Below are 27,261 nucleotides of genomic sequence, written 5' to 3' on the forward strand. Positions count from 1 at the left end.
TGACTACAAAGAATAGCTACATAATGTTGTACTTTATATCGCTCATAAACTTCCAAGCGTTTCCCAATTACTTCCATCACTGAAGATTGTATGGCATTTGACTGAATTCCCAAAAGAATTGTATGCAACTTAGATAAATAAAGGGTAACATGGAAATTGTCAGCCAGTAATTCCGTTGGAGCAAGTATCAGATTGTGGCCAACCTCGTCCAAGTTTGATCAGTGATCAAGTTGATGAAATCCGAATCCTGTGTAATACTTAAAACTAAAAAATAAAGTAAAACAAGTAAGTTCTTTAACAGAAGAATACCTGCTTGCCCCTACTATTCATGATTCACAAGCAGGAAATAAAAAATCAACGATTAAGAAGCAAAGCCACAGCGAAACTGTTCTATACAAACATACATATGCAATATTTAAATACGCATTACACTTTTAACCACCTCTACAAGACAACAAATACGCATTAAATATGTTACTTGTAAAACATGTATTTCTTCTTCTCCATTTAGACAAACCACGACCGATATTGTAAAGCAATTAACAAGTTAGACATGCAAGTCCGCCCAATGGCTCAAAAAACACATATAATCATATAATAACTACTTGTCACTCAAATAACAATGAACATATACAAATGCTTTTGCAATTCTATTTTTCCAAATCACATCATTCTCGTCACTTCGTTTTTTGCTAACTTGATTACAAGTCATTTATCTATAAATACAACAATATTCTACCATTTACCGAAAAAGAAACGCTTTTTTTTATTTGTTTACTCTTGATTACATAATATTCTTAATTTTATCAATAATATGCATCATGGTATCGACTTGTATTCTTTGAAGATCCTGGAAAACCATTAGCTTTCGTAAGTCATATTCATGTATACCTCTGTCGATATTGTGTTCAGTAAACTTTCAAGTGGATTTAGATAATCTTTCTTGATATAACCTCTTTGATCTTGGTTCCATACAGTTGTCTATATTATCAATTAATTTGAATGCTTTTACAAAAATAAGAAAACTTGCCACATTTAAGCGCCGATCAAGATTCAGCAAAAAATAGTAAAAATTCAATGCTTGCATAACATGATTATAATCATCCCAAAATACATTTCCATTCATTTTCCAATCTGATTTAAATTTGAAAATGATAGGAAAGAATCGAGATAGGATGAGTGGACTAGCAAACATGGAAAACGTCTATAAAGTGAGCATCAAATATGACAATATGCAATTACCTTTTCTTGAAATGAACTAGAAACCTGGTCTTTTAATAGACCGATAGCTGCTGTATTCATGGAAGGAAATGGGCATCGTTCAATTAATTCAGCTAAAAGTAAGAACCGAGGTTCATCCGTACAAAACTTGAGGAACTTTTCAATGAGTTTATAAGAACAAAATCGAATCGATTTATCGGGACATGTAGATGCAACAGAAGACAGTACTTGGATGATTTGAGCGACAGGAATTTCACCTGAAGGTCCTTGGATATCTTTGTCCAAATCGTCCATAGTTAACGTTGGCTTGATATGGTCAGCTAAATAAAGCATGACAAAAATACCTTTATCTGTCTGACAAATCAAGTCAGAAGGCCTATTATGTTAATCAGTTATGCATACATATTTTGCTACTAAATATATACCTGAAGACAAGGTTTAATAGCATGCCAATGTATGTCTTTGATACAGAGAAAGCGTTTAGATTATTAGGAAGCAGGCCATACTTCTTTGAAGCAATCAGTTCATCATAGAGCGACAGACTAAATAGAACGGCAATGCCATTAGAACCAAGTGAATATAATCTTGCATTAATCATTTGTCGATCATTTTCCATCATTATGTCCTCTATTATATCTTTTGAGTCAAAGCGATAGAGAAAGAAAACATAAACTATTTTACCTTCAGATTTGTCATTGACTTCAATACTCTTTAGACTTGCTCGAAGCTGATGCAATTTTTCAAATGAGAGCCCTGTATCAACGACAAATTTCTTTATAAAGGACAGTATTAACAGACTGTAGAAATGATAGAAATATAAAACTTACGGTGCAACGTTGAATGATACTAAACAAAAGATAGTCTTCTTGATTGTTTGACTTCTTGGGCTGATGTGCCATCAGGTTGGACGTATTATAAGCAACATGGCATTTATCAAAATAAGCTTTTGATAGCCCCATATCAAGATGAGCCATTATTTTCTCACAGACAAGATGGATTAAGTAAAAAGCAAGATAACGTCGTTTTACATCACCAGATTCTTTCCCTATATCATGACTATCATACTAAACAGAATTAAGCTAGAATTTTTTGCCTTACAAAACTTACTGGAAAATCTACCAAACTTTCAGAGACTGTTTTTGTGTTCAAGAACTGAATAAAATCCAAGCAATTGTGTGTAAAGAGCAAGATAATCTGATTCCATTCGGGAATAGACTTTTCAACAAGGACAGTTTCTATCCATTGCATCGTTTTTACATAATAATTAGCCAAAAAAGGTATGAAAAGCATCCAATCTCTTGCTCTTGTCATCTTTTCCAGTCCTGTATATTATCTTAGCACCTTTTTGATGATTTTTTGTTCGTTACCTTTGCCAAAGAGTTCTACATAAGCAGCTGATAAACGGGTCGTTTGATAACGAGTATCTTGAGATTCCCAGGATATACAAATTAATTGATCCATCATACTTTCAACAAGCTCATCCGGATCAATTTGATCCGCAAGACGGAGTTGAGCGCAATACGCTTTCGCTTGAATGTCTGTATTTACATGATTTAAAAGTGGGAACAGTTCATGGATAAGGTTCAGTCCAGAACTCAATGCTTTCTGTGACAAAATTCAATAAAAATCCAACATAAATTTTTACGCCTACATGCAATAAAAACTGATTTATTTGATCTAGTCGAGCTGAAAGCGCGTTTTCGGAGAGTCCTGTTAGAGTTGTGTCTTTTAGATCGTCAACAGGCGTGTCAAACTGAGAGAAGAGAAACAGAGAAAGTTAGTTTATCAAGCGTAAAGCCGCATTTATACCTTATTTTTTTCAGGGATATGGCTGACAAGATATTGGCTATTAGAACAAAAGAAACTATCCATCATCAAGAAGTGTTGTATAATCACCGAACTCGAGGACAGATATTTCGGATGTACTGAATTGGGTGTACCCGGGGCTTGAAGTAAAGCTCAAGAAAAGCAGTCTAGGGTCTACTGGATATACTATTTCAATTTTTATTCTGCTTTAGTTCCCTTACTTTTAAGCAGACTCAATAAGTGAAAGACTATTATTCTCAAAGAAATAATGAATCTTCTTGTCACAAACAACGGTGATGTTTCTTGCAACAACTACTTGCTTTGAATATTCATTACCATTATTGACTTCCCCAAGCAGTTCACAAGTGTTACAAAGATTATCCATCTTGCTGATCTTTTGCGTAACAGGAAGAAAGAGATTATTTGTAGGAAACCAAGTAGAACGTTCTAGCATTCTAGGGATGATAGAATCCTAAAAACTTTTTAGAAGTCTGTATACACTTGCTAGTCTCTGCTTTTTTTTTATTTATTTTTTTCCTGATTAATCTTTGATCTCAGACTGACATCCTTTAATTGAATTTATTAAACTAGTTTACATATAAAATACACTCCACAAATCGCATATGGTACAGAGAGCAGTGATGATATTATCTGTGCCAGGCTCGAGACTATATTCTATAGGACCCTGACAATGATTTGCATGATGTGTCTCTGCTTGAATCATATCATGCAAGCACTTTTCTGTCGCATAAAATCCACATTGGGGACAAGAAGCTAGGTTCTGGTTTAGGATGAGGGCAGCTTTTTTACAATTCAGACAGATCACTGCATCCTTGGACGCTTCGTAAAATGCCAGAGCGCTTTCTAGTTCTTCTTGCTCTTCTTCAAATAATTGTGCTTCTTGCTGTAAGCTTTCTTCTATTAGACTATCGATATCTACAATGCCTTCTTTTAGCATCGATTCTTCATGTCCTTGCTTAATTCTTTCTTTTTCTGCAATAACAATTTTGCTCATCCACTTTGATAGATACCAGTTAGTTTATGTATGCATACTCTTGTACGTGCCTGCTCTTCTCGTAATCTGCTAATCTTGTCTTGCCTGGCTAATTTAATTCGATCTGTACATTCTTGTTGAATCTTGTCACGCCATCGACGCCTTGTTTCTGTTGTCGCTGTGTTTTTCACTGGTGTTCGAAATGAATTCATGACAAAAAAAAGTATGAAAGAAAGATGAGCTCTTTTGATCAAACGCGTTTGTAACGAAAAAAAATTTCCTTTTTTTTACTGTTTACAATCATTATGGCGGATGCATATTCTAAACAAGCACTTTATGACCTGCTACAGAAAGAACTTTCTGAATTAGACAAGAACATGAAGGCTTTAACAAACAATATCAAACCATTATCAAAGACAGCACCTGCTATTCGTGAGACAGGCAAGATTCATACTGCCATGTAGATATTTGCAATGATCTTTTTCTTTTTTTTTGTCTAATCTCGTTATGAATTTAGGCTCATGTCTACAAGATCTGTACTAAATAACCCCAATAAAGACAATGAACAAACTGAGCAATAATATACATATGTTTTTTGAATAAAAGTTTCTTACTTGCACATAAATCCCTCTCTATGCACTCTAATCAATATAATATATAGCTTTCTTATATTTCTAGGATTTATTCTAGCATTAGCTATCTACTTTGAATGTCTTTTGCTCATCAAGAGTCAGCGTAGAGGAACATAGCAGCAGCTTCCTTTGCTATCTTGAAGCTGATTTTTAATTGTTTACGTAATCGAACTGTGGCGGTCATTCAATTGTATGGCTGGGAAGGATATTGTCAACAGCAAATTGTAATGGTTGAAACCTCCCTTTTTCGCCAACATGGTAATGCAATAAAATGAAAAACTAGTCAAACAAAGAGAGAGAGAAAAAGCGATGATGAAGTAGCTATTGATTGTCATGTTGAATGGATGGATGGATGCATTTGAAACGTTGAATGGATGTATCGATATTAGACAAACATTGCGGGATGAAAGAATGAATCATGGCTTTCAATGCAACATGTTCATTTGCTCATCAACTACATGCTTTATTCTTTTTCTCTTTTTTAACTCGTTTTTCTCTTTCTCTTGAGTCCTGTATTAACATACTTTCTATAGTCTCTCGTTGTTCCTGAAAGAACTACTTTCCAACACATTATCCGTCTTCTTAACACCAACGTTGACGGTCGTGTCAAGATCCAAATTGCCTTGACTTCCATCAAGGGTGTTGGTCGTCGTTTCGCCAACATTGCCTGTAAGAAGGCTGATGTCGATCTCACCAAGAGAGCTGGTGAACTTTCTTCTGAAGAATTGGAACGTATTGTTACCATCCTTCAAAACCCTGCTCAATACAAGATCCCTAACTGGTTCCTTAACAGACAAAAGGATATTGTTGATGGCAAGTCCACTCAAGTTATCTCCAACGTTCTTGACACCAAGTACCGTGAAGATCTTGAACGTTTGAAGAAGATCCGTAACCACCGTGGTCTCCGTCACTACTGGGGTATCCGTGTCCGTGGTCAACACACCAAGACCACTGGTCGTCGTGGTCGTACTGTTGGTGTCTCCAAGAAGAAATAAGCTATTGTAAGTTTTTATATTGTTTGTATACATATATATTGACTTTACATAGTCATAGTTAGAGACATTTCTTGTTTAATGATTAAACTTTCTTTTAAAAAAAAACTATGTCTTTATTATTTATCATTGCTGTTAAACTAAAACTGCTGAAGCAGCTTGTCGAGCAAGTTCCAAAAGTTGATCAATCTCTTGTCTCAAATGGAACATTTCGTATTGTTTAGCTGGTGTTGTAACTGCTCTGGCACAGACTGCAGCTGCCGTCAAGTAGTCAACACGTACATTCATATCAATATCACCACTACATGAAAAAAAAGAGAGTATGAGTCTCTATCGGTCGTAGTGTTATACTTACGCAGCTCTTCCTAATGCTATATAACTATGAGCTGCTTCTTCGTATTTTTCATTTCTTCTATAATAATCAGCAAGTAAGCGAAGACGATCAAAAGAACATGGTTTACGGTTCAAAAACTCTTCGAGATAAGGTGGCGATTCCTATATATAATTAAGAATAAGGATCTACATTTTTCCTCCTTAGTTCTTACCTTGATCAAATCTTGTCCCATTTGGTTTTCTATAAACTTTTCGTACATGTAGAAATGGAAAGCCTTATCTCTATAGTTGAATACAGCATTTAGGATGTCTTTACGATGAGTTTCACGCTCATTGTTTTTCAAAACAACATCGCAAACAAGCTTGAACACAATGTCATAAAAGGGTTTCTTGGCTTTAAATAACAATGCTCTGGGATCATGAGGAGGACATCCTGCTTCAACAAAACCAGTTGTGTCATGGTGTGGGTCACGAGCCTTGATGCACTCAAGAGCTAAACGAGTACCATAAAGGTGGTTTCCTTGACTAGCAAATTCATCTGCAATTTCGGTTGCCTTGTCAGCAGGAATACTAGAGGCAATCTTGGTCAACATCATAAACGAATCGTTCAAAAGAGCTCTGGCTTGAAGGGTATTGGTAGCAGTACGGGCAGAATAGATTTGACTGGCTGCCTTATACAAAAGAACATCAGAAGCACCACAGAAGGAGCCACAGTGTTGAGTAAGGACGTCAACCACATAGGATGAATTATCGTAGCGATTGAAACTAAATTGGATCAAAGCAGACAATAAATCATGGGTAAGAGAACGACCTTCAGATGTGGTCAATAGAGTCTTGAGATCTTGTTGTAATAAGTGTTGTTGAGAGTCAGGCTTCATGAGTTGAACGACAGAAGAGATACCAGTTTCAATCAAGTAGATAAAGAAGGAAAGAGCATCTGCCAAGTAAGAGATTAATTCTCTCAAGTTATTGAAGGATCTCGCTTCAGGAGAATCTGTTGTCTTGGGGAACAAGTCAGGGTGTTGATCCATAAAGCTCATAAGGTTCTTGAGTCCATTCTGCGTATTTTTTAATTGATCAATAGAGACTGTGCTTGAATAGACCTTGTTGACATCTTGTTGAACCAATTGCTTTGTCCAGATGGGCTGAACAAGACGATAGATAAACAAAGCCAAACCATCGTGTCTACTGGTATATTGGTGTTCATTCATTTGATTCAAGAGGGAAGGCACTTGACCAAATCGATCCAACAAGACCTTAGCACCTTGAGCTACTGATGTTGCCACAGAATCGGGACTATAGAGCTTGACAGAGTTGGGCAAGACAGGCATATTGGATGAAATCAGATTGTAACAGAGAGTAGAGCAATTGACATAACCAAAATGACTAAAGAAATGCTCAAATTCAGGTAAACGATACACAATGTCATTTCCAGCCAAAGACAATAAATTAGAAAGCATATCAACAGGCCTTTGTTTGGCAAGCACATAGACACCAGAAGTCGTGAGTATAAAGAAGTAACGTGTAGGAGCATAGTAAGGTACGATAGTCATGTCATTGATGGTCTGTGTTCCTTCGGGTGATTCCGAAATAGAGAGTACCTTGCCATGAATATCAATTGTATCGTGGAATTCAGCCAGCGACATGTTGGAAGCAGGTGAGATACAGTTTGACAAGTTGCCCAAATCAGGAGAATAGATGATAATCTTGTCTTGTGTGGCACTAGCATGTTGGTTCTGGACAAACATAAAGAGTGCATTGTTATAAACGGGATGATGAATATTATCTGCTGTAGACATGCTCTTTTCTGGAGATCGAACATGTGTGATAACAAGGTTGTTAGGTGGAGCATCATATATCAAATGCTGTGATTCTGTGTGGTGACTGAAATAAATTCTTAGACCAGAATTAGTGATAGCAACAAGATGATAAGACGTAGATTCAAGTGCTGTTGTAGGCTGAATAGAGACAATCTTGAAGTCTTTGCCTGTGAGATAATGCGTGCTAGGACAAGCCATTTTAGCAGTCTGAAGGACATCTGTCTTTCTATAGACTGTGTTAAATGTGTATCCGTCATTGCCGAGATATGTAACATAAATTGATGAGCTGGCTGTGAGTTGATACAATACAGTGCCACTTTCATTGACTGCAAGTTGTACAATAGGATCTTTTGCAAATCCTCCAAACAAAAATGAAAGGCCACTTCCAGGTGTATGAATTTTCTTTGTACATTTACCAGTAAACCAACCTTCTTGACTCTACATCACAGTATGAGTTTGTCTATCGCAAATCAAATGGCACTTACTCTATAGTCCAACTCCCAAACATTGCCATCATCGCCTAGCATGAATATGCGACCTTGTTCTGTACCCACAATGGCATTTATATTAACGCCGGATGAGCTAGTTATCATGTCTGTTGCAAACACTTCAAGACCAGTGACGGAATTGTATTTAAGTGCAATGATTTTGATTTCTCTGACTGTAGAAATAATCAACAATTGCTTGATTTCTTCTTTAAACACTTGAGGTTTGGGTTTCACAAATCCAATACCAACAATTGCATCTTCTTCTTCATGGATAACTAGATCTCGACTAAAATACATTAATGACAGCTCTCTCTTTTAAGTATATTGCTACCTTTCAGCAAAATCCCATAAATAAAGTTGGTTTTTTACAACAAAGTAAGCTCTGTTTATAAAATTAGCGAATCCGGAAGGATTGTTTGGTTCAACTAGTAGTCGTTAGTTCATGAATAATTTGATATTATATCTATTTACATTGTTTTATAGCTTCAAGACCGGCATTAGGCATAGTAATACTCTTTTTTAATACGATTGGTTTGACTGGAGCGGCTTGAGCAGAAATATACTGAGGTGGGTCTATTGTCTTGTTTTAGTCATTTTTTATATTATCTTTTTTTTTTTTACCTGTAAAGGTTTTTCGTAAGTCTGGAAAGTTACGATCCAAAACACCTCTTATTTCGAGAGTTAAGGCTGCTTCACGAACAGTATTTGATGTCTTTTCAGGGCTCGTGTTTTCCATTATTTAGTTATGAAAAGAGAAAGAAAAAAAAGAAAAGGAAAAAGACGCGCTTAGTTAGCAGGACGCCTTCTGTTTGTCTTTCGCTTTTTTTTCACATTTTTTTTAATTGTCAGTCACAATTGAATTCGGTTGAACACATCAATGCATATACTCAATTACCAAAGAGCGTATCAAATCATTTAGTAAAAGATTAAGGCTGTACTTGAGGAGCTCTTTAAGAATTTTATTCTTGTTTTTTTTTCTCTTTTGTCTATGCATGTCTTGAAATAAAAAAAATAAAAAAATAAAAAGAAACAAGCAAAGACGCGAACACAAATAATACATAGCGGACTTTTTATACGTTTCTGCTTGAACGAAACTTCTCTCTCCTCCTCCCCCCCCCCTTCTTTTTTTTTTCCTCTCTTTCTCTTTTCAAACAGAATATGGCACCAAACCCAACTTCAGACTGGACAGAACTTCACGTAAGTTTAATACTTTATTCTCGGGACAAGACTGTTTATTGTTTTATTTGAACAATAGGACCGTTTTTATAGGTAAAAACTTTACTCAAGACAAGAGGGTTTCATCTCATTTTGTTCTAGAAAGCAAGAAGTATACTCTTTGTCTTGGAACCAAACAGACCTTTCCAAGTTTATGATAGCAGGTGCACAATATGGTGGACCTATAGGTAAAGAAGTAGATATAATGTATGCACAGTCTATTAATACATATTTGTATTTAGCCATGATTCGAGACGATAAAAAAGTGCTATTGTTACAGAAACAACAACCAATCAAACCAACTATTTACATGTATACAAGTGCTGGTAAATTGATCGAGCAAATCCAGGTAGATTTATAAATACATGAAAGAAAAAAAAGGCTGATAGAGACCAGTGGGACAAAGGACGCATTGTAGCATTAGGTTGGACAGATCAGGAACAACTTGTGGTTGTTATAGATGATGGATCTGTTAGATTGTATACGCTTCATGGAAATCATACACAATTCTCTTTAGGAAAGGTATGTCTCGATTGTCTTGAGAGCACGTATTTATTTGCTAGGATGCTAAAAACGACGGTATCATTGATTGTCAAATTTGGGGAGGAGGTCTAGTAGCCATGACTGGAAAATACCAACTTATTTCAGTCACTAATTTCGAAGAACCACAGCCAAAGCCATTAGCTGAATTAAGACTCGAAGAACCTTTGCACAGTTGGACTGTTGTCCCACCTCAATTTACTCTAAGTCGTCATGTAGAAGTATTGATTGCCACTGGCAGTACGATTTTGGTGGTTGACAGTAAAGAAGTGACAGATCAACATTTAAATCAAGGCCCTTTTACTAAAATGGTCGTCTCTCCTAATGGCAAATTCCTCGCCTTGTTCACATCAGATGGTAAACTATGGGTGGTGTCTACTGATTTCCAAAAGAACTTGTCTGAATATGCTACCAAATCAAAGATTGCACCCCAACAATTAGTATGGTGTGGTACTGATTCTGTTGTATTATATTGGGAAAAGATTGTATTGATGGTAGGTCCTTTTGGTGATTGGATAAAGTACACCTATGAGGACCCTATTTATCTTGCTTCAGAAATTGATGGTGTACGTATCATCAGCAACGATAAATGCGAATTATTACAAAAAGTACCAGGTAAAAAAAAAAGAAAAGAAAGAAAGAAAGTGCCTGTCAGTATTGACATTTTCGTAGCATGCACTGAAAAGATCTTCAAAATTGGTTCTACTGAACCACCTGCTATGCTTTTCGATGCATTGGATCATTACGAAGTAAGCCAGTCTTCCATTTGTTTTTTATAGCTAACGCGATGTAGCGTAAAAGTCCAAAGGCAGATGAAAATATCCGTAGCATCAAAGCAGAGTTAATTGATGCTGTGGATAGCTGTATTGAAGCTGCAGGCTTTGAATTCAATCATTACTATCAGCGTTCCCTTTTGAAAGCAGCTTCATTCGGTAAATGCTTCTTGGAAAATTATAATGCCAATAGTTTTGTGGACATGGCACAAAGTATTCGTGTTCTGAATGCTGTACGATATCACGATATTGGTATTCCTTTGACTTACGCACAGTACTGTATACAATCAATAGTGATTAAAATATTGACAACACATTAGATACAAACGCTCGAGTCCTGAAGTATTGATTGATCGCCTTATTAATCGTAATCATCATTTACTTGCTATTCGTATTGCTGAATACCTTAAACTTCGAACAGACAAGATTTTGATCCATTGGGCATGTGAAAAGATCAAGACAACGACTGAAGATGAAGATACTGTGTGCCGTACCATTGTTGAAAAACTTATCAAAACACCTGGTTTGTCTTATGCCGAAATTGCAAAGACCGCACACGATGCAGGCCAGACTCGTTTAGCTACAAAATTACTTGACTATGAACCAAGAGCTGCTGATCAAGTTCCCTTGCTGATTTCAATGCAAGAAGACGAAACAGCCTTGATCAAGGCCATTGAGAGTGGAGATACTGATTTGGTCTATTTGGTTATTTTCCACTTGAAGCGTAAATTACCCCTGGGTGAATTCTTTAGAATGATCAACAACAAACCTATGGCTTGCAATTTGCTTGAAGTGTATTGCAAAGAACAAGATACTGAGCTCTTGAAAGATTTCTACTATCAAGATGATCGAAGAGTTGATAGTGCTAATATTGTATTGTCTGAAGGCTTTAACGAGATGGTATGTTTCTATTTATGAATGCAATATATTGATTTTTAATGAACAGGATATTGCTGAGCGTATGAAAAAGCTTAAAATAGCCGGTAAAATTTACAATGAACATCGTGAATTAGCATTTGAAGCAAAGGTAACAAAAAAGAAGTCATATATATATATATGTGTGTGTGTGTGTATATAGACTTAGAACATCCATAGGCTGTAGATGAAGCAATCCGATTACTTCAGTTTCAACTCATACTTGAAAAAGATACCCAGCAGTCTTTCACCGGTCTTTCTACTAGTGAAACTATATATAAATGTACAACACTTGGTCAACACAATAAGGCTAGCAAGATTAAGACGGACTTTAAGATTCCAGACAAGAGGTAAACAGAAAAAGAAAAAAAAAAAGTAGGTTGTACTGACATTGATAGATTTTGGTGGATTAAACTTCGTGCTTTGGTGGAAGTCAGAGACTGGGAAAACCTAGAGAAACTTGCCAAGAGCAAGAAATCACCTATTGGCTATGAGGTATATATATTTATATTTAGAAAGTATTTATATTTATTCCATATTTCGTAGCCATTTGTTGAAGAATGCATTAAGGCTAGACAATATCAAGAAGCTTCAAAGTATATCTTGAAATGTGAGCCCCCTGTTCGACCTATGCTTTTTATTAAGATTGGTGCATTTAAAGAAGCAGGCGAGCAAGCCTATTTGAACAAGGATATTGAAGGATTAAGGTAAACAAACATCATCTAATCTGGCTCTAATTTAATGATTAGGGAGGTTCGAGCAAAATGTACAAATCATCTTGTTGCCCAAGAACTTGATTCACTTTTAGCACAGCTCAATGCTAAATAAAGATTCCGAATTTATCGGGTAATAATAATAATAATAATAATAAACTTCTTGGTACACTTTATTGGGAAAAAAAGGTGTCATACAATAAATTTCTCTACCCAAAAGTCAATGTTGATGTATTTATGTGAATATTATGTAAACTAAATGTTTATCACAACACGTTTGTTCAAGAATAAAAAAAAAAATCATGCTGTTACACTAACCAGAGTTTCCTGCAAAATAAGCCCTCCTGCTGATGTGTTGAGTCTTAAATGGTAAAAGTGACACCTGTTTCTTCACTTTCTTTTCTTCTTTTCTTCTTTATTATTTCTTAAAGTATGAACACTTTAGTCATAGTTTTGATATGTATAGTAGCTGCTTGTTTTGTTCATAGAGACAGCTACTTCAGTCAATTCTTTAAGGTCCTATTTCACCACTGGAGTAATATAGTCAAGGTAAGAAAATACGATATTTATATCATACTCATTCTTTGCCAAAGTCTATTTTATCTTTATCTCTATCAACAAAAGAACAATCAATATTCGAAGAAGAATTTAAATATTTGATTGTTACATCCTCTCTTTTCAATCAAACTCCACAGCTTGAGCAACCAGTCCATCATAAAGCAACAGAGTCTATACTCAGCGATATCAAAGCAAGACCCAAACAAGACAAATTTTCACAAAAAGATTTAATTGTCCTTATTGCTGGCATGAGTATCACCTGTGCTATATTAAGTGTGATATTAAGAAAGCACAATTTACTGTTACTCTTGTTTGGCTTGGTGATGGCCTATATGTCCTCTTGCTACTTTTCATATCGTCATTATGTATGTCATTTTGAATCAGAATGCTATTTAACCCTTTGTTATGTATATTAGAGACATATTCAGATCAGAAGAATTCATGTCTCAGCACTAGATTCTATGCACGAAATTATTGCATTGTCTAAAGAAAGCGACGCTCTCCTCATTCGTTTATTAAAGACATTTCATTCTCACCAACACGAGGAGCAACAACAAACATTCGGCACATTACTATCTTCTCATTTCGAGACATATATTGAAACTGTACAACAATTAAAGCCCTTGATTGATTCTCATAATTTATCTCGTCTAAGAGATATGTACAACATTAACAAAGAAATTCCGTCAATCTTGCTCGAATTTGAGTCTCATCAATATAGCATGGAAGATATTGACTTAATCTATTCAGTCATTGGTTGGAAAAGGCGGGAGTATTTACTATATTTACTGGCTTTAGATGTCATGTCAAACAATAGAGCAACACATTATGGAAAGAATTGGAGACAAGCTATTCAAGTCAACAAAGGTCTCGTAAATGAATACAATGAATTCAACAAAAAACTTCTTGATCTCTCTATGATGGTCGATAACGGTAAGTAATGCATGACTTGAGTCTTTCAAGCTAACGTTCATAAAACAATAGATCATCCAATGAAAGATGAACGCCCAAGATCTGTTTCTTCTGTTTCCACTTTGTCAGATGATACAACAGATGGCATGTCAGATGAAAGAACACTTACTTTGATGCATAGAGTATCTGCACTTGAAAAATACGTCGAAGATATACAAGCCGAACTGTTCTTATGCAAACAAGATACAAGATCATTAGCATCGGGTCGAGGTAAATATCAATTCTTTTGTATATGTATTAATCTTTTGTATAGTGTCTGTATTCAGCTTAGAGAGGATAAGCAAGCGCTTTAACCATATTGATGAAAACATGTCTAACCTAGCCAGTCAATGGGAAGAAGGCAAACAATCGTTAAACGTACTTTTAGAACATGAACAGCTCAAATTGAAAACTACACTTTCATCATTACCTTCGCCGCCCATCTCACCTATAAAAGAATCATCTAATAATCAAGAAGATCATGACACGAACTCATCATTAGCTGCTCAATTAAACCGATGCCGCAGTTTTAACGTCGGGAAGCGAAGACCACTCAGCCAAACTCGATTACAACGAGTTCAATCTCTCAAAACCAAAAATAGCAATAGACGATCAACTCTTCCCTCTAATCTATAGTTAGATAATATACCTTTTTGTAACATTGGAATATATATATATAGAATTAAATAGCTACACTTTAAAAACGCTTTGTTTGTTTATTTGAATTGAATGAAACAATGGCTCCCTCTATAGTTTTGGTTTTTTTTTTTCTTTTTCTGAAATTTTCATAGAATGAAGAAGATACGAAAAAGAATTTCCCGGGCAAAATTTGAAAATATAGCATATTTAGCATTGAACGTATTTAATATGATTACATTTTCTATGGTCTTTGCTGCTTCTATCACAAAAGCAAATCAAAGTCGCTTATCAGAAATCATTCAAGCTATTTATTGCACGTAAATATACGTAGGAAGTTTTATATACATACTCATGTAGTGTTAGGACAATAAGTTTCCTCTTAATCTTGAACGAGTTTCTCTCACTCCCATGGATGCATTTCTATTTTGGCTTCTTGAGTATTCATCGAGGTAAAGGTATACTTATGCTATTGTAAGTACATGAAATCAATTCGAGATGACATTGACAAATTTTGGGATAGCCTTGGATGCTTAGTCATATGTGATCTTGCATTTAATATCATTGTGACCATATTGGCATTTACTACAGGCTTTACACATCTTTTACTATCGCTTGTGCCTACAATACCACCACCCAATTGTTTTCTTGTGCATTGGCAAAATCACAATGATTTTTGGGCTGAAGGACTTGATTTAGCGATACCTCCTACCGTTCCTACTATTACCACAACTACATTTGAATCAAACGCTAACATGCTACATAACACTGTGCCTTTACTTCAATTTCCTCATCCATCTGCGTGGCATCCTCCGTCTTCTAAAATAGCATCTAATTCAGCGCATTCGTTTTTAACATCAACATTTAATATAGACTGTACACAATACAATGGTAATAATCATCATCTTCGTGTATCATATTAGTATAAGCAAAGCAACCAGGCTTTTATACCATCTCTTAAAATAAAGTGTGTTTATTCAAATGAATCAAGTACTTGATCAATGATGTACGTTTTTTTGTATACTAAACATGTCGGGTTCTCAAAAGCCTTGTTCTAAGGCCACAGGGGATTGTTTTTTTTTTGTCAACATATGTCATGACAGAAAGCAGCAAATTACGATTTTGTGAAAACCTTGAAAACCGTCGATCTATAGTAAGGGAAAAACAACGATTTTGCTTCAATTTCAAAAGTTTGTATGTTCCCTGATGTATATTTTGATATGACACATCTTTAAAAAAAATAGCAAATTTGAGTCGCCTTGAAAATGTTCTGGGCAAAAGGTGGCTTCAAATATGTGTCATGACTAGAATGTTTGAGGATGAATGCTTCCGTGACGATTTACAATTGTAGGCATAGAAAAGAAACTTGAAAAATAAGAGATTTGCATTTAAATTAAATTAGGTGCATTCAATGGCGTCATTGTATTTCTTACTGCAAATGTCAAAATGCTGTTATTAAAAGTTGTATTAAGGCAACGAAAGCTTTTTTTTTAGCATGAATTCCGTCTTGATCAATTGAAATCAACAGAACCTGCATAGATAAGTCTGTGCTTTTAAGTTAGTTATAATGAAATTTATCTTACTATTTTTTAGAGAATATCTTGGTAAATACATGTCGATATATTCCCTTAAGATACGTTGCTAGTACGTGTTGTAGTATTAACAGGCCTTTTTGTTTCTCTCTTGGTAGCTAAAAGAATTCTGAAACTATTTTGACAGAGATTTGTGAAACCGACAAACGATGTCCTGTTTCATAACAAACTATACAATGTCCCTGAGCAGTTTTGCTGTATTGCTTTCAACAATATCGCAACAGAAACTCTTCTTGTTATCAACTCCATCTACTGACAGGTATAATGCAATGAAGAATTTTCACTTGATTTATGTCGAGATTATATACTCAGAAAATATCAGATAAACAACATCATCATTTGGTCAATTTTCCAGCTGCTTCCAGAAGGTTGTGATACCATCATGATAAAAATCAAATCCCTATCTGTTTAATACTTTATACACGTTGATCAATAGCACACAATGAACGAATCACATGATATTATTGAACAAGCCAATGCCCTTTACTCCCTTTTTCTCTCTTCCTTTTCCCAACAAAATAATAAACAAAAATCAAATACGTAATAATATCGTCAATGCAGAATTTTTTTGAGTGCCGATATGTACCCTCCTTTTTTACTTAAGTTGAAACGCAGATTTTTTTTATTTATATCAAATGATACAACCACTTTTTATTTTTTGTTCTTTCTTTTTCTCTCTTTTGTTTTTTACATTTCTTTTTCTTTATTAACGTGTACATGGCTTCTTCAGATAACAAAAACTTGAGACTCTTGGTTGTCTCTAACAGATTGCCTGTAACTGTCAACAAGGACCAAAAGACAGGTGAATATGACTTCAAGATGTCTTCTGGTGGTTTGGTTGCTGCCCTTAGTGGTCTTAAGAAGATGATGTCCTTTACATGGATTGGTTGGCCAGGTAAATTAAATATGTCTTGATGATTAGATTACTTATAAAATGAATTAAGGCTTGGATGTTCCGAGTGAAGATAAAAAAGTCCTTGAAGAAAGATTATTGAATGAAACTTCTACTATGCCTGTCTTTGTTGATCATGAATTGGCTGATCTGCATTACAATGGTTTCTCTAACAGGTAAGAACACATGGATCACAACCCATCTAATTCAGTGTATCAGTATTCTCTGGCCTCTTTTCCACTATCACCCAGGAGAAATCTCTTTCAATGAAGAATGGTGGGAAGGCTACCAAAAAGTAAACCAGTTGTTTGCTGAAGCCATTGATAAGATTGTTCAAGATGGTGATCTTGTTTGGATTCAAGATTACCACTTGATGCTCTTGCCTGCCATGTTGAGAAAACTCACCAAGAAGAACATCAAGATTGGTTGGTTCTTGCACACACCTTTCCCCAGTAGTGAAATTTACAGGTAATTTTATTTTAGCGCATGATATATCTATTTTTGGGCCTATCTCTTACAGATCTTTGTGTTTCTAGAATCCTACCTGTTCGTAAAGAAATCTTATTGGGTGTTCTTGAGAGTGACCTTTTGGGTTTCCATACTTATGACTATGCTCGTCATTTCTTGTCCTCTTGTACACGTATCTTGGGTCTCTCTACTATGCCTAATGGTGTAGAGTTTGAAGGTCGATATATTCATGTTGGCACTTTCCCTATCGGTATTGATCCTGAAAAGTTCTCAGACGCACTCAAGGAAGATAAGATCCAAAACCGCATTCAACAACTCAAGAACAGATTCGGCGACTGCAAAGTGATTGTCGGTGTTGATCGTCTTGATTATATCAAGGGTGTACCTCAAAAGATGCATGCTATGGAAGTGTTCTTGAGTCAGCATCCTGAATGGGTAGGTAAGGTCGTACTTGTGCAATTGGCCATTCCTTCTCGTGAAGATGTGGAAGAATATCAGCAGTTGAGAAGCACTATCAATGAACTTGTGGGTCGTATCAACGGCCAATATGGTACTGTTGAATTTGTGCCTATTCACTTTATGCATCGTTCTATTCCTTTTGACGAACTGGTTGCTCTTTACGCGGCTGCTGATGTCTGCCTTGTTTCTTCTACTCGCGATGGTATGAACTTGGTATCCTATGAATACATTTCTTCTCAACAAGACAAACATGGCGTCTTGATCTTGTCTGAATTTGCTGGTGCTGCTCAATCCCTGAATGGTTCTATTATTGTCAACCCCTGGAACACAGAAGAACTCGCTAATGCTATTCATGAAGCCGTCACTATGCCAGAAGACATCCGTAAAGCCAACCATCAAAAGTTGTATCGTTATGTCACAAAATACACAGCTGCTTATTGGGGTGTTAGCTTCGTGAACGAATTAAGACGTGTCAGCGAAGAATTTGGTCAACGTATGTCTATTCCTCGACTCGACTCTTCTGCTGTCATTGCTAAAGCCAAGGCTGCCAATAAAAAGAAGCTTGTCTTGCTTGATTATGACGGTACACTTACCACTACACACAAATTACCTGAATTTGCGAAACCCTCTCAAACTGTCTTGGGTCACCTCAAGACACTTGCCTCTCAACCAGACACTTATGTCTACATCTTATCAGGTCGCTCTCGTCACCACTTGGACAGCTGGTTTGAATCCACAGGTGCCGGTCTCTCTGCTGAACATGGTTGCTTCTATAAACACCCTGCTAGTATTCGCGATAAAATCAATCCTGTTGCTGCTTCTACTGAAGGTAAACTCATCAAGGAAGAAGATAACAAGTGGTACTGTCTTGTAGAACAAGTCGATCCTAGCTGGAAAGAAACCATTCGTCCTCTCTTCCAACACTACACAGAACGTACACCTGGTTCTTTTATTGAAGAAAAGGAAATCAACTTGACTTGGCATTATAGAAACGCAGATCCTGAATTTGGTTCTTGGCAAGCTACAGAATTGCAAGTCAACTTGGAAAAGTTACTGAGTCATATGGCACTCTCCATTGTGCTTGGTAACAAGACTTTGGAACTTCGTCCTTCATCTATTGACAAGTCAACAGCTGTTCGTAATATTCTCAAGGATTTGGATCTTGCCAGTGTTGATTTCATTCTGTGTATTGGTGATGGCAAGACTGATGAAGTTGTGTTCTCTCTTTTGAACGAAATTCCTCAAGCCATCACAAGTACAGTGGGAAAGAAGCAGACTGAAGCTCATCATTATATCCCTGATGTGGAACAAGTTAACAGTCTTGTAGAAGCTCTTGGTCAAATTTAAATTGTAATAAAGAAACAATGCATCTATTATTTTTATTTTTACTGTCATCTCTAGAAAAAGTTTAATCGACTATAAAAAAAACAAGTGTCAACTAGGAAACTCTGATATCGAACATTTTACCTTATGCCGTTTTTTCCTTTAAAGTTCTTATTTAAGAGTTGAATGACTTTATAGACACTCAGTTTTATGTATTCAAGGTCAAGCACAGCTTCTTGTTCTTTTTGCTATTAAACAGCACATGAGTCCAGAGCTACACAGATTAACCTTACCTTCTCTAAAAGATCGTCCAATTTCAAATCAAGCTCTAAAATTGGTTTATCTCTACCCTTATAATGCAAAGAGATAATAAATGTACCAGTAACAGGGCATTGTATCATCATGAAAATATTCCCTTTGTGTTGATCTGGTATATCTGTGGCTACAATCACACCATCTCTTTCCAATTGTTGATGAGAGAACTTAAATATACCACTTGGTTTCTTTCTAAGACCCACAGAAGGTTTCTTGAGATAATCATTGGAGTCTGTTGATGGCTCAGAAGAAGAAGTTGTAGACCAAAATCCAAAGCGTCTTTGTTGGCTTGGTTCTTTGACATCCATAGTGACATGCCCACTTTGTGCCCTTACATTGTCTAGATAAGTTCTATAGGTATCTAGTTGATTTTCAAGGTATCGATTGTGGTCTTTGATGGTCTTGTAGACTTGAACAAGAGATTCAATTTCACTCATCACACGGCCCTTGAGATCGCCTAAATGGGTCAACTCTTGCTTAATCTCTTGTACCAATAGTGCATAACGGTCTTGTTGAGTCACAACGCCAGCGTTTTCTAGTTCATGCAACAAGGCCTGTGCCTTCATACCCTTGATCAGTATCTGCGTGTCTTTGGCAGACTCTGTTGCTGCCATAATATGCTTCAGATCGAGATTCTTGATAGTATGAGGTAAAGAACGTACGATTTGTACAAAGATAGATTTGGTTTCCATGTACAAAATATCGCTTTGTGTAATGCTTTGTTCTGAAGAGCTGAGTACCGTGTCTTGTTGAGCCATCATTGAACTGGCTTCCCAACGACTTTCCAAAGGCAATTGAACTGGGCGATTGACATTGCGTGGTACTAAACTAGGCACAATAGGACCTAGGTCTTCTAAAATAATGCGAAGATGATGCAAGGGTTCGGGTGCAAGTCTATCGATGTATTTTTTTAACAGGACATGCGTATTATACATTTCATTGGGTGTAATGTTGATACTAATATCTTTACGAGACAAGGCCATGTATTGATCCATTTCCAAAGATTCATAAAAGTCACTGACTTCACACAAGTCATTCAAGAACTTGTTGATGCGTTGCTTATTGTCTTCCACAAATGCATTGGTAGGGATCATGTAGGTTTCTTTGGCATAAGAAGGTTTGTTAGCAAGATTTTGCAACATTTTAGCAATCTAGAGAGTCAACTATTACGTTATTATTATTATTATTATTATTCTTACGAGAGTCAAGGTAGTTCTAGTGTTTTGTTCAGGATGAGACTCAATTAACATGTAGGCATGAGGTGTAACAATAGCAGGATTCAAAAATCTTAGGAAAAAGAACCCACCAATCAAGGAGAAAATAGACTCGTCTGAAGCATTAGGATACTTGCGCTTCGTCAGTGATCTGATCTGTTTACATATCCAGCGAATACCATCCGGAATATCGTTTAGAGAATCAATAATCACTTGCAGGTACTCATTAGCGATCTCGATTAACTGTCTTAAACGTGGCTCTATCTTGGCCTGGACTTCTGAGTTTAAAGCAGCTATTTCGGGCGTAACGCTCTTGCAAAAATCAGGTGGGCAGGTACCTTTTTCTTCCATTTCAGCCACTAGTTCATCATATACCTATTTGGTTGGGTCTAAATCTCGTTCTATTCTACGTGCACTCAGCTTACCTTTAATGGGTTAATTTGAAGATTCAGATCTCGTTTTTGTTCAATAAGTTGATTAATTTTGAGAGACAAGACGGACTTAAGATATGCTTGTCCAGGACCTCGACGAGTGTAGGTAGTGAGCATACGAGAAGCAGGTGTATTGGCTCTCAAAAGTGAACCAAACTCTTCTGCTGCTTCAAATTGAGCAGCAAGAACATTCTGAAGAGAGAATTGCATAAATAAGCATTTTTATTATTATCTAACTTGCCTGAAACATGGTCAAAAGTAGATTTTCTTCTCGGCTTTCATATTGATTCCCATAAAGCGTAAACATGACAGTCTGTAATAACATGTCAATTTCAGACAAGCTTACAAGTCGGCATAGAGTTGCAATATAATGAGGCTCCGTTTGCAATAGAAAGAACAAGTTGCTATACAGTTTTAATTTACGACTATCAAGTGTATTGCTTGTGCTTCCATCGTCTTGTTCTTCTGACGCATTCATAATCATTTCATTTGACTAAGGAAATGTCAGCATAAATAAGCTTACTGTATGCAATTACATCATCCAGTGCCATTCTATTCTGAATTAATAAGGCAATTCGTGAATCCAAGACTCGAACATCTCTTTCTAGCAAGAAATTATTTTTTGACTCTTTAGAAATCTTGTTCTTCAATTCACGCAAACTTTTTTGAGCTGCATTTCTTATTGTCAGTTTTGAATATATGTAAAATGGTTGATACTTACCTTGTGCTAAATCATCTTCAATTTCATTATCTTCTTCAGCGGCCATTGAATAAAATAAAGACACTGAATACTGTCGAGACGTTCTTTCTTTTTGCGTAGATCTTCTTCTGATATTAGCAGCTGCAGCAGTCATTGCTCTGCTGACAATCCCGCCGTTTGCGATGCCAAACGAGACAGCATTATTTTGTGTATTCATACTATTTATAAAAAAATAAAAATAAAGGAGAAAAAGAGCTCGTTACAAGTAAGCTTGTTTATTGTATTTAGAACTCATAGACACGTTTTTTTTAATGTGTGTTCTGAATCATCCACCATAATAAAACCATGCTTTTAATATGAGTTAATTATATTAGCCAAAGCTACGCTTACCTGGTGCAAATAAGCCCATTTTGAATAACACATGCTATACCCTCATACCAAGTATTGTACATAATATACTTGATTATAGACAGTGTCTAGCAAAACAGGTAAGCCATTTTTCTATCGTTTAAATACTTGCGAATGAACTGATCAATCCACACAACAGCAATACAAATCCAAAAGATTTTTTTAAACTCATAAATCCAACAGTAGATAACACACCAGGAATCCATGTTGACCATGTCATTGAGTTGGATAAACAATAAGCATCAATAAAAACCCACCAACCTACAGAAAACTACTCAAACATAAGTTTTTTTTTTTCTTTTTCTTTTTTTGCCCAAGATATACACACACAACTGCACCCGCTGTAAATGAAGTAACTGCTCTACTTTTGTGAGGATGTAACTGAAAAGGGTTGGGTATAACTATCACACTTGTTCGAAGGTCTCCATCATACAAATGAGGCATGGTAAGATATAATAAACACGAAAGGAAAAAAAAAGGGGGACAATTGTACACAAACTTTTTTTGTCAGGTATAGAAACCCATACATTCACGCATCTGTTTATTTCGTGATCTACTAATTTATTGACGAGCGGCAATTTCCTTAGCGGCAAGAGCAGCACGTTTAGCCATCTTGGCATTGGACTTGGGACCCATGATACCACCACCCCAGTGACGACGTTCTTCCTCCCACTTGGCAGTGAAGTTGGTGTTGACAGCAGAGACAACAGTAGCCAATTCAGCCTTATCAGCTTCAGAGACTTCAGTCAAGGCAATGGCAGTAGCAGTCTTCTTGTGCACAAGAGTACCGAGACGAGCCTTACCCTTAACAATACAGTATGGGACACCCATCTTACGACAGAGAGCGGGCAACCAAAGGACCAATTCAATGGGGTCAACATCATCAGCAATGATGACCAATTGAGCCTTCTTGGCTTCAATCAAAGCGGTGATGTGGTTGATACCGTACTTGACAACAACAGGCTTGTCAGTCTTGGCAACTTCCTTCTTTTCAGCCTTAGCGGCAGCAGCAGCACGGAGACGATCACGCTTTTCAGCCTTGGATTCAGGTCTGTACTTGTGCAACAACTTGAAGACTTGAGTGGCAGTGTTCTTGTCCAAGACATGAGTGAATTGGTTCAAAGCAGGAGGGACCTTGAGACGTTGGTAGATGATCTTCTTTTGACGTTGAAGACGAACGTATTGGGGCCACTTGACGAAACGAGAAACATCACGCTTGGGTTGAATGTCTTGACCAATGCCAAAGTTCTTGGGAGTCTTTTCAATCAAGGGGTTGGCAGTAGCCTTGGTGGTTTGCTTACCCTTGACGGGGTAAGGAGCGGGAGCGACCTTCTTACCGGTGGACTTCTTGGCGGGGGCCTACATAAACAATTATCTATAAGTATTTTTGTTCATCCATCCATCCATCCATCCATCCATCCATCCATCCACTCTCCCATCCATCTGTCTATCCATCCATTCATGTGCCTATCGTATACATACCATGCTAACAATCGGATGCACGAAAAAAGAGAGGGATTTCTTGTATATGTGCCTAATTCATTTTACTATATGCATACGCATGAAGCGACAATGCAAGAATAAAGACCGAAGTACCTACTTATTTCAACCAATAAAAATGGCGACATGTGACTACTATTCTCGACACTTACCGAGAAGTGCTTCAAAGTGAAAAGGACTTGCATGATGGGCTATATTTCTTTTTTCCGTGGCTACAACATATTAAAGCCTCGACACCTTCATGCTGCTACACTTTGTGACCATATACTTCCAAATCTATGGATGATAATTAACATAATGCTTATACAACTTAGCTCTAATACTGTCACAAAAATCAAGCTAAGTCGACAGAAATTCAATTCGTCACACTCACCGACTCAACGGATCGAGTGTGTTTTAATAAGGCAATTTATCTAAAAAACAGCTTGTCAATACATTGCTTATTCATGCAACAGAGACACCAGGCAAACAAATGCTTCAACTACCAAAAAGACAACAATGTCCACACGTCTTTGCCTTTTTCTTAAGCAGATATAGTATAGAGCCTGTTTATACGCACATATATACTTTAGATATCTACAGATCATGTCTACTAATATATAGAGCACTTTTGTGAAATTTATTTTTTGATCGAGGGAGATCCACGAGAGCTCGTGAAGATGAAAAAAAAAAAAAAGTTCATGAAGAATTTTTTGGAATGACCCAATGTAAGCCTGATCCAACTGAAATAAAGTGAGACCGTCTCTAGGTACAAATAAAAAAAAAAAAAAAAAAAAAAAAAAAAAAAAAAAAAAAAAAAAAAAAAAAAAAAAAAAAACGAGCTTACTAAGACGAAAAAGGCGACTCAATTTGAGTATTGCCCTCAAATCTGCATTCAAGGTTCATTGTATACCGTAATTAGTCGAAAAAAAGTCCTTTTTAGTAGATATTCAGTACTGAGTAACTATTTAGCAGTACCTTGCTCAGTGTGTAGTATAAAACTACAAAGCTTTTCTTAGTACATCTCTTGGATGCATTTATATGCATTTGATGAGTAACTATATCTTCCATAAGCCTCAAGATAACTTTGTTAGCAAAATTACTTGTATGAATTTCAATTCGATATTTAGTCTTTTAATTTACGGCAATACCAACAAAGATCACTTATTTAAATACTTGCAACTACAGTCTCTCAAAGCCATTTCAGCTATTCATGACGTTGATGCTGACAATAACTGTGGTTTTCGTGCGGTAAATCTTGGAGTCTTTAATAACTAGACAAACTAGAAACAGGTGAAAGATGACATGCTTGCTACATACATGAAGTACAAAGACACTCTGTACAAAGCCATTGTCACTTCTGAAGCCTCTGCCAAATATGAAGAGCAAAAGACGATCAATAGATTTCAGTCTAAAGCATTTTCTTGTCTTAGTAGCTCTGAATTATGGTTCTCTACCTTCACCTGCCCACAAATTGTAGCCTATGTTTATGAAAAGCCTGTTCTTGTATACAGCTACATTGAAAATATGCTTAAAAAAGGTGAAAAGAGGATTCATTGCAAATCTCAAATTTACTTCCCTTTAATCATTATAAAGCTCGTCAACACTGATCACCCCATTACACTCCTTTGCGTCTTTCTTCACTTCTATTATATTGAATTCAGCCGAACCCCAAAGGAAAAAACTTCAGAAATTCAAAAATTCAACACTCCAATGCTCAATATGGATCATAAACGCCTGAGAGCCTCGTTTCCTAGCTCATACAGTTCAAATGACTACTCAATTATGTTCTAGTCTATATTTTCTTCTATGAAAATCTACGAAAACTATCAATAGACTATATCCAACTATGCTTCCTTAAAATTCGCTTAATTCATGCAAGCAAAAAATTAAATGTCAGAAGAAAAAACACTGGCGTTGCATTTTGACAGTTTTCAAATGCAACGCCATATTTTTGATTGTCGAAGCTCTTATGCCGTGTAAATAATCCGTGTACCATGAACTCACTTTTTTTTTTTGTTTTTTCTTCTGTGTTGAACATTTTCGGGGCGAAGGAATCTACTTGTTTTGCGCAAGTGCGGGTAGTAGTCTGCGGACGCCCTAAGTAGAAGTGATAGGACCAGAGGTTGCTATATATTTCGAGGTTGTTCGTTTGTATAGACTATCATGAGTAGCGTATGCCTGAGTTATCGTATGTAAAGCAAGACAGGAGGACCGTGCCTCCAAATGCTCTATTTTAAAGAATCATACCTCAAGTCATGGAAAAGTCATTAAAGTATACTTTTACTCGTGTCTACACTCAGTGTCGTTGAAAACAAGCTTTTATCTTTGTGTCTAGAAAATAAAAGAATATTTTATATACTTTATTGAAAAAAAATTCGTTATTAAAAATTCCTTTCTTGTGGCCATAAAGTAATAGAATCAGTAAAACAGACTATTGAGATAACTATAAGCATAATCAAACAGAATGTCAACTCATGACCAATACTTCAAGAAGATGCTTATAATAATGCTTTAGACCATTTCGTAGAGTTGGTCAAAACCTGTGACGAAGACGAAGAAGAAAGGAACGAAGGTTGATTACCCTTTACGCTTTGATTGCAATTCATCTTGATCACTTTGTTCTTGATTGTTTTGAAGATCGAGGCTGGAAAAACTTGAGCTGATACATGGTGCTGGAATATGCACTTCAACACTCGAAGACTCCAAGAAGACATGTGTAACATAGAAGTCTTAGAAAGTGCTAAAAAACATATTTTTAGGAGCCATAGACAAAAGATGTACTTTCCTCTAACAAAATGTGAAATATCAACCCACTTGAATTTCTGAGCCAAATTCTAAGCTAGCATGTAATTTGCATTGAAATTGCATCAACTTCATAAATGATACAAATCATCGAAAAAGTATAGAATATCCATATATTCAACCGAATGCATATTCAATCAAATTCATTGAATTTTTTAAATTGTAAAAGCTACATTGTCATTTGCATAATCTAATAAAATTAATGGTATGTTGTCTTGAAAGAAACACTAATCATCAATGCACATGTATACACTTAACTCAAAGTGTCTTTTCTTGTTACTATATGGCATTTAAATTATTTTATCGATTTTCAAATTTATTGAGATATATATGTATATCTACGAGATTGACAACCACAACATCGGATAGACTACAAAGATGAAAACCCAACATACAATTATATTTGAAGCTATAATATGTCTGAAATCAGCACAAGTCTACCTCAAGTACAAAGCTTTAGAACTGAAAGTTACTCAAGGCCTGCTACTCATCATCAGATGTCATTTAATAGCAAGGAATAGCAAGGAATAGCAAAATAATGGAGAAAAAATATATGTGTTTTGGATTTTCGAAACTGTTTTGCTCCTC

At 36.1% G+C, this 27,261-nt stretch overlaps 12 protein-coding genes across 12 annotated transcripts; 6 read left to right on the plus strand and 6 right to left on the minus strand.

The window, feature by feature from the left end:
• Window positions 1–746: 746 nt before the first annotated feature.
• B0P05DRAFT_551325 (uncharacterized protein) lies at window positions 747–3,215 on the minus strand. Its single transcript, XM_051579347.1, has 11 exons — window positions 3,031–3,215; window positions 2,873–2,974; window positions 2,789–2,826; window positions 2,589–2,759; window positions 2,329–2,543; window positions 2,049–2,285; window positions 1,903–1,993; window positions 1,647–1,848; window positions 1,243–1,597; window positions 1,031–1,204; window positions 747–981 (listed from the first exon to the last, which is right to left on the minus strand). The coding sequence occupies exons 3-11, from the start codon at window positions 2,793–2,795 to the stop codon at window positions 862–864; spliced, it is 1,572 nt and encodes a 523-aa protein (XP_051432510.1). The 5' UTR covers window positions 2,796–2,826; window positions 2,873–2,974; window positions 3,031–3,215; the 3' UTR covers window positions 747–861.
• B0P05DRAFT_551327 (uncharacterized protein) lies at window positions 3,216–4,646 on the minus strand. The gene is made up of 3 exons (XM_051579348.1): window positions 4,540–4,646; window positions 4,093–4,482; window positions 3,216–4,045 (listed from the first exon to the last, which is right to left on the minus strand). The coding sequence occupies exons 2-3, from the start codon at window positions 4,231–4,233 to the stop codon at window positions 3,620–3,622; spliced, it is 567 nt and encodes a 188-aa protein (XP_051432511.1). The 5' UTR covers window positions 4,234–4,482; window positions 4,540–4,646; the 3' UTR covers window positions 3,216–3,619.
• A 262-nt stretch (window positions 4,647–4,908) lies between these two features.
• B0P05DRAFT_573514 (40S ribosomal protein S18) lies at window positions 4,909–5,648 on the plus strand (the record flags this gene model as incomplete). Its single annotated transcript, XM_051581516.1, has 2 exons — window positions 4,909–4,911; window positions 5,187–5,648. The coding sequence occupies 2 exons, from the start codon at window positions 4,909–4,911 to the stop codon at window positions 5,646–5,648; spliced, it is 465 nt and encodes a 154-aa protein (XP_051432512.1).
• On the minus strand, window positions 5,590–9,272 carry B0P05DRAFT_193443 (Nup133 N terminal like-domain-containing protein). Its single transcript, XM_051573186.1, has 7 exons — window positions 8,908–9,272; window positions 8,758–8,859; window positions 8,618–8,711; window positions 8,284–8,572; window positions 6,191–8,236; window positions 6,001–6,140; window positions 5,590–5,946 (listed from the first exon to the last, which is right to left on the minus strand). The coding sequence occupies exons 1-7, from the start codon at window positions 9,020–9,022 to the stop codon at window positions 5,781–5,783; spliced, it is 2,952 nt and encodes a 983-aa protein (XP_051432513.1). The 5' UTR covers window positions 9,023–9,272; the 3' UTR covers window positions 5,590–5,780.
• A 136-nt stretch (window positions 9,273–9,408) lies between these two features.
• On the plus strand, window positions 9,409–12,646 carry B0P05DRAFT_551337 (Vps16, N-terminal region-domain-containing protein). Its single transcript, XM_051579349.1, has 13 exons — window positions 9,409–9,483; window positions 9,542–9,689; window positions 9,744–9,850; window positions 9,898–10,023; window positions 10,065–10,656; window positions 10,714–10,790; window positions 10,835–11,088; window positions 11,135–11,714; window positions 11,761–11,841; window positions 11,910–12,079; window positions 12,128–12,224; window positions 12,276–12,436; window positions 12,479–12,646. The coding sequence occupies exons 2-13, from the start codon at window positions 9,656–9,658 to the stop codon at window positions 12,555–12,557; spliced, it is 2,358 nt and encodes a 785-aa protein (XP_051432514.1). The 5' UTR covers window positions 9,409–9,483; window positions 9,542–9,655; the 3' UTR covers window positions 12,558–12,646.
• A 114-nt stretch (window positions 12,647–12,760) lies between these two features.
• Window positions 12,761–14,703, plus strand: B0P05DRAFT_551340 (uncharacterized protein). Its single transcript, XM_051579350.1, has 5 exons — window positions 12,761–12,991; window positions 13,036–13,365; window positions 13,417–13,933; window positions 13,985–14,182; window positions 14,226–14,703. Exons 1-5 carry the CDS (start codon window positions 12,875–12,877, stop codon window positions 14,585–14,587), a joined length of 1,524 nt encoding a protein of 507 aa, XP_051432515.1. The 5' UTR covers window positions 12,761–12,874; the 3' UTR covers window positions 14,588–14,703.
• A 39-nt stretch (window positions 14,704–14,742) lies between these two features.
• B0P05DRAFT_551343 (COPI associated protein-domain-containing protein) lies at window positions 14,743–15,560 on the plus strand (the record flags this gene model as incomplete). Its single annotated transcript, XM_051579351.1, has 3 exons — window positions 14,743–14,907; window positions 14,954–15,061; window positions 15,111–15,560. Coding segments are annotated over 3 exons (673 nt in total), but the record flags the coding sequence as incomplete, so codon positions are not given.
• A 1,222-nt stretch (window positions 15,561–16,782) lies between these two features.
• Window positions 16,783–19,367, plus strand: B0P05DRAFT_551350 (glycosyltransferase family 20-domain-containing protein). Its single transcript, XM_051579352.1, has 4 exons — window positions 16,783–17,074; window positions 17,124–17,247; window positions 17,291–17,539; window positions 17,608–19,367. The coding sequence occupies exons 1-4, from the start codon at window positions 16,897–16,899 to the stop codon at window positions 19,343–19,345; spliced, it is 2,289 nt and encodes a 762-aa protein (XP_051432517.1). The 5' UTR covers window positions 16,783–16,896; the 3' UTR covers window positions 19,346–19,367.
• B0P05DRAFT_551353 (Rho GTPase activation protein) lies at window positions 19,368–22,214 on the minus strand. Its single transcript, XM_051579354.1, has 8 exons — window positions 22,003–22,214; window positions 21,818–21,951; window positions 21,523–21,774; window positions 21,276–21,473; window positions 20,836–21,225; window positions 19,615–20,787; window positions 19,466–19,569; window positions 19,368–19,414 (listed from the first exon to the last, which is right to left on the minus strand). Exons 1-8 carry the CDS (start codon window positions 22,196–22,198, stop codon window positions 19,396–19,398), a joined length of 2,466 nt encoding a protein of 821 aa, XP_051432518.1. The 5' UTR covers window positions 22,199–22,214; the 3' UTR covers window positions 19,368–19,395.
• Window positions 22,215–22,220: 6 nt separating this feature from the next.
• B0P05DRAFT_551351 (uncharacterized protein) lies at window positions 22,221–23,047 on the minus strand. Its single transcript, XM_051579353.1, has 4 exons — window positions 22,720–23,047; window positions 22,502–22,660; window positions 22,372–22,457; window positions 22,221–22,329 (listed from the first exon to the last, which is right to left on the minus strand). Exons 1-4 carry the CDS (start codon window positions 22,831–22,833, stop codon window positions 22,290–22,292), a joined length of 399 nt encoding a protein of 132 aa, XP_051432519.1. The 5' UTR covers window positions 22,834–23,047; the 3' UTR covers window positions 22,221–22,289.
• On the minus strand, window positions 22,951–23,874 carry B0P05DRAFT_580588 (50S ribosomal protein L30e-like protein; the record flags this gene model as incomplete). The annotated part of the gene is made up of 2 exons (XM_051582032.1): window positions 22,951–23,748; window positions 23,872–23,874. 2 exons carry the CDS (start codon window positions 23,872–23,874, stop codon window positions 22,951–22,953), a joined length of 801 nt encoding a protein of 266 aa, XP_051432520.1.
• Window positions 23,875–24,909: 1,035 nt separating this feature from the next.
• Window positions 24,910–25,478, plus strand: B0P05DRAFT_589369 (uncharacterized protein; the record flags this gene model as incomplete). Its single annotated transcript, XM_051582733.1, has 3 exons — window positions 24,910–25,119; window positions 25,162–25,408; window positions 25,465–25,478. 3 exons carry the CDS (start codon window positions 24,910–24,912, stop codon window positions 25,476–25,478), a joined length of 471 nt encoding a protein of 156 aa, XP_051432521.1.
• Window positions 25,479–27,261: the final 1,783 nt, after the last annotated feature.

This window comes from Gilbertella persicaria, assembly GCF_025201335.1.
Source record: "Gilbertella persicaria strain CBS 190.32 chromosome Unknown B0P05scaffold_34, whole genome shotgun sequence".
NCBI classification, from domain to species: Eukaryota; Fungi; Mucoromycota; class Mucoromycetes; order Mucorales; family Choanephoraceae; genus Gilbertella; species Gilbertella persicaria.

Excerpts from the sequence above, each read along its gene's own strand:
- B0P05DRAFT_551325 (XM_051579347.1), bottom strand. Across the intron at positions 2,544-2,588 it reads TGTAGAACTCTTTGGCAAAG|GACTGGAAAAGATGACAAGA; the intron begins GTAACGAACAAA and ends GATAATATACAG. Across the intron at positions 1,849-1,902 it reads AGTCAATGACAAATCTGAAG|AGGACATAATGATGGAAAAT; the intron begins GTAAAATAGTTT and ends AAGATATAATAG.
- B0P05DRAFT_551327 (XM_051579348.1), bottom strand. The coding sequence starts at position 4,233 with ATGAATTCATTTCGAACACCAGTGAAAAACACAGCGACAACAGAAACA. Across the intron at positions 4,046-4,092 it reads GCAGATTACGAGAAGAGCAG|TGGATGAGCAAAATTGTTAT; the intron begins GCACGTACAAGA and ends TATCTATCAAAG.
- B0P05DRAFT_193443 (XM_051573186.1), bottom strand. The coding sequence starts at position 9,022 with ATGGAAAACACGAGCCCTGAAAAGACATCAAATACTGTTCGTGAAGCA. Across the intron at positions 8,712-8,757 it reads TCTTGAAGCTATAAAACAAT|TTGAACCAAACAATCCTTCC; the intron begins GTAAATAGATAT and ends AACGACTACTAG. Across the intron at positions 8,237-8,283 it reads TTTGGGAGTTGGACTATAGA|AGTCAAGAAGGTTGGTTTAC; the intron begins GTAAGTGCCATT and ends ACTGTGATGTAG.
- B0P05DRAFT_551337 (XM_051579349.1), top strand. The coding sequence starts at position 9,656 with ATGATAGCAGGTGCACAATATGGTGGACCTATAG. Across the intron at positions 11,842-11,909 it reads AATTAGCATTTGAAGCAAAG|GCTGTAGATGAAGCAATCCG; the intron begins GTAACAAAAAAG and ends GAACATCCATAG. Across the intron at positions 12,080-12,127 it reads TTTAAGATTCCAGACAAGAG|ATTTTGGTGGATTAAACTTC; the intron begins GTAAACAGAAAA and ends TGACATTGATAG.
- B0P05DRAFT_551340 (XM_051579350.1), top strand. The coding sequence starts at position 12,875 with ATGAACACTTTAGTCATAGTTTTGATATGTATAGTAGCTGCTTGTTTT. Across the intron at positions 13,366-13,416 it reads ACTTTTCATATCGTCATTAT|AGACATATTCAGATCAGAAG; the intron begins GTATGTCATTTT and ends TATGTATATTAG. Across the intron at positions 14,183-14,225 it reads ATCATTAGCATCGGGTCGAG|TGTCTGTATTCAGCTTAGAG; the intron begins GTAAATATCAAT and ends TCTTTTGTATAG.
- B0P05DRAFT_551350 (XM_051579352.1), top strand. The coding sequence starts at position 16,897 with ATGGCTTCTTCAGATAACAAAAACTTGAGACTCTTGGTTGTCTCTAAC. Across the intron at positions 17,075-17,123 it reads TACATGGATTGGTTGGCCAG|GCTTGGATGTTCCGAGTGAA; the intron begins GTAAATTAAATA and ends AAATGAATTAAG. Across the intron at positions 17,248-17,290 it reads TACAATGGTTTCTCTAACAG|TATTCTCTGGCCTCTTTTCC; the intron begins GTAAGAACACAT and ends TCAGTGTATCAG.
- B0P05DRAFT_551353 (XM_051579354.1), bottom strand. The coding sequence starts at position 22,198 with ATGAATACACAAAATAATGCTGTCTCGTTTGGCATCGCAAACGGCGGG. Across the intron at positions 20,788-20,835 it reads CTAGAACTACCTTGACTCTC|ATTGCTAAAATGTTGCAAAA; the intron begins GTAAGAATAATA and ends TTGACTCTCTAG. Across the intron at positions 19,570-19,614 it reads TGGACGATCTTTTAGAGAAG|CAAAAAGAACAAGAAGCTGT; the intron begins GTAAGGTTAATC and ends GCTGTTTAATAG.
- B0P05DRAFT_551351 (XM_051579353.1), bottom strand. The coding sequence starts at position 22,833 with ATGCCTCATTTGTATGATGGAGACCTTCGAACAAGTGTGATAGTTATA. Across the intron at positions 22,458-22,501 it reads GTGGATTGATCAGTTCATTC|ACACTGTCTATAATCAAGTA; the intron begins GCAAGTATTTAA and ends CTGTTTTGCTAG. Across the intron at positions 22,330-22,371 it reads AATGGGCTTATTTGCACCAG|CATGGTTTTATTATGGTGGA; the intron begins GTAAGCGTAGCT and ends TCATATTAAAAG.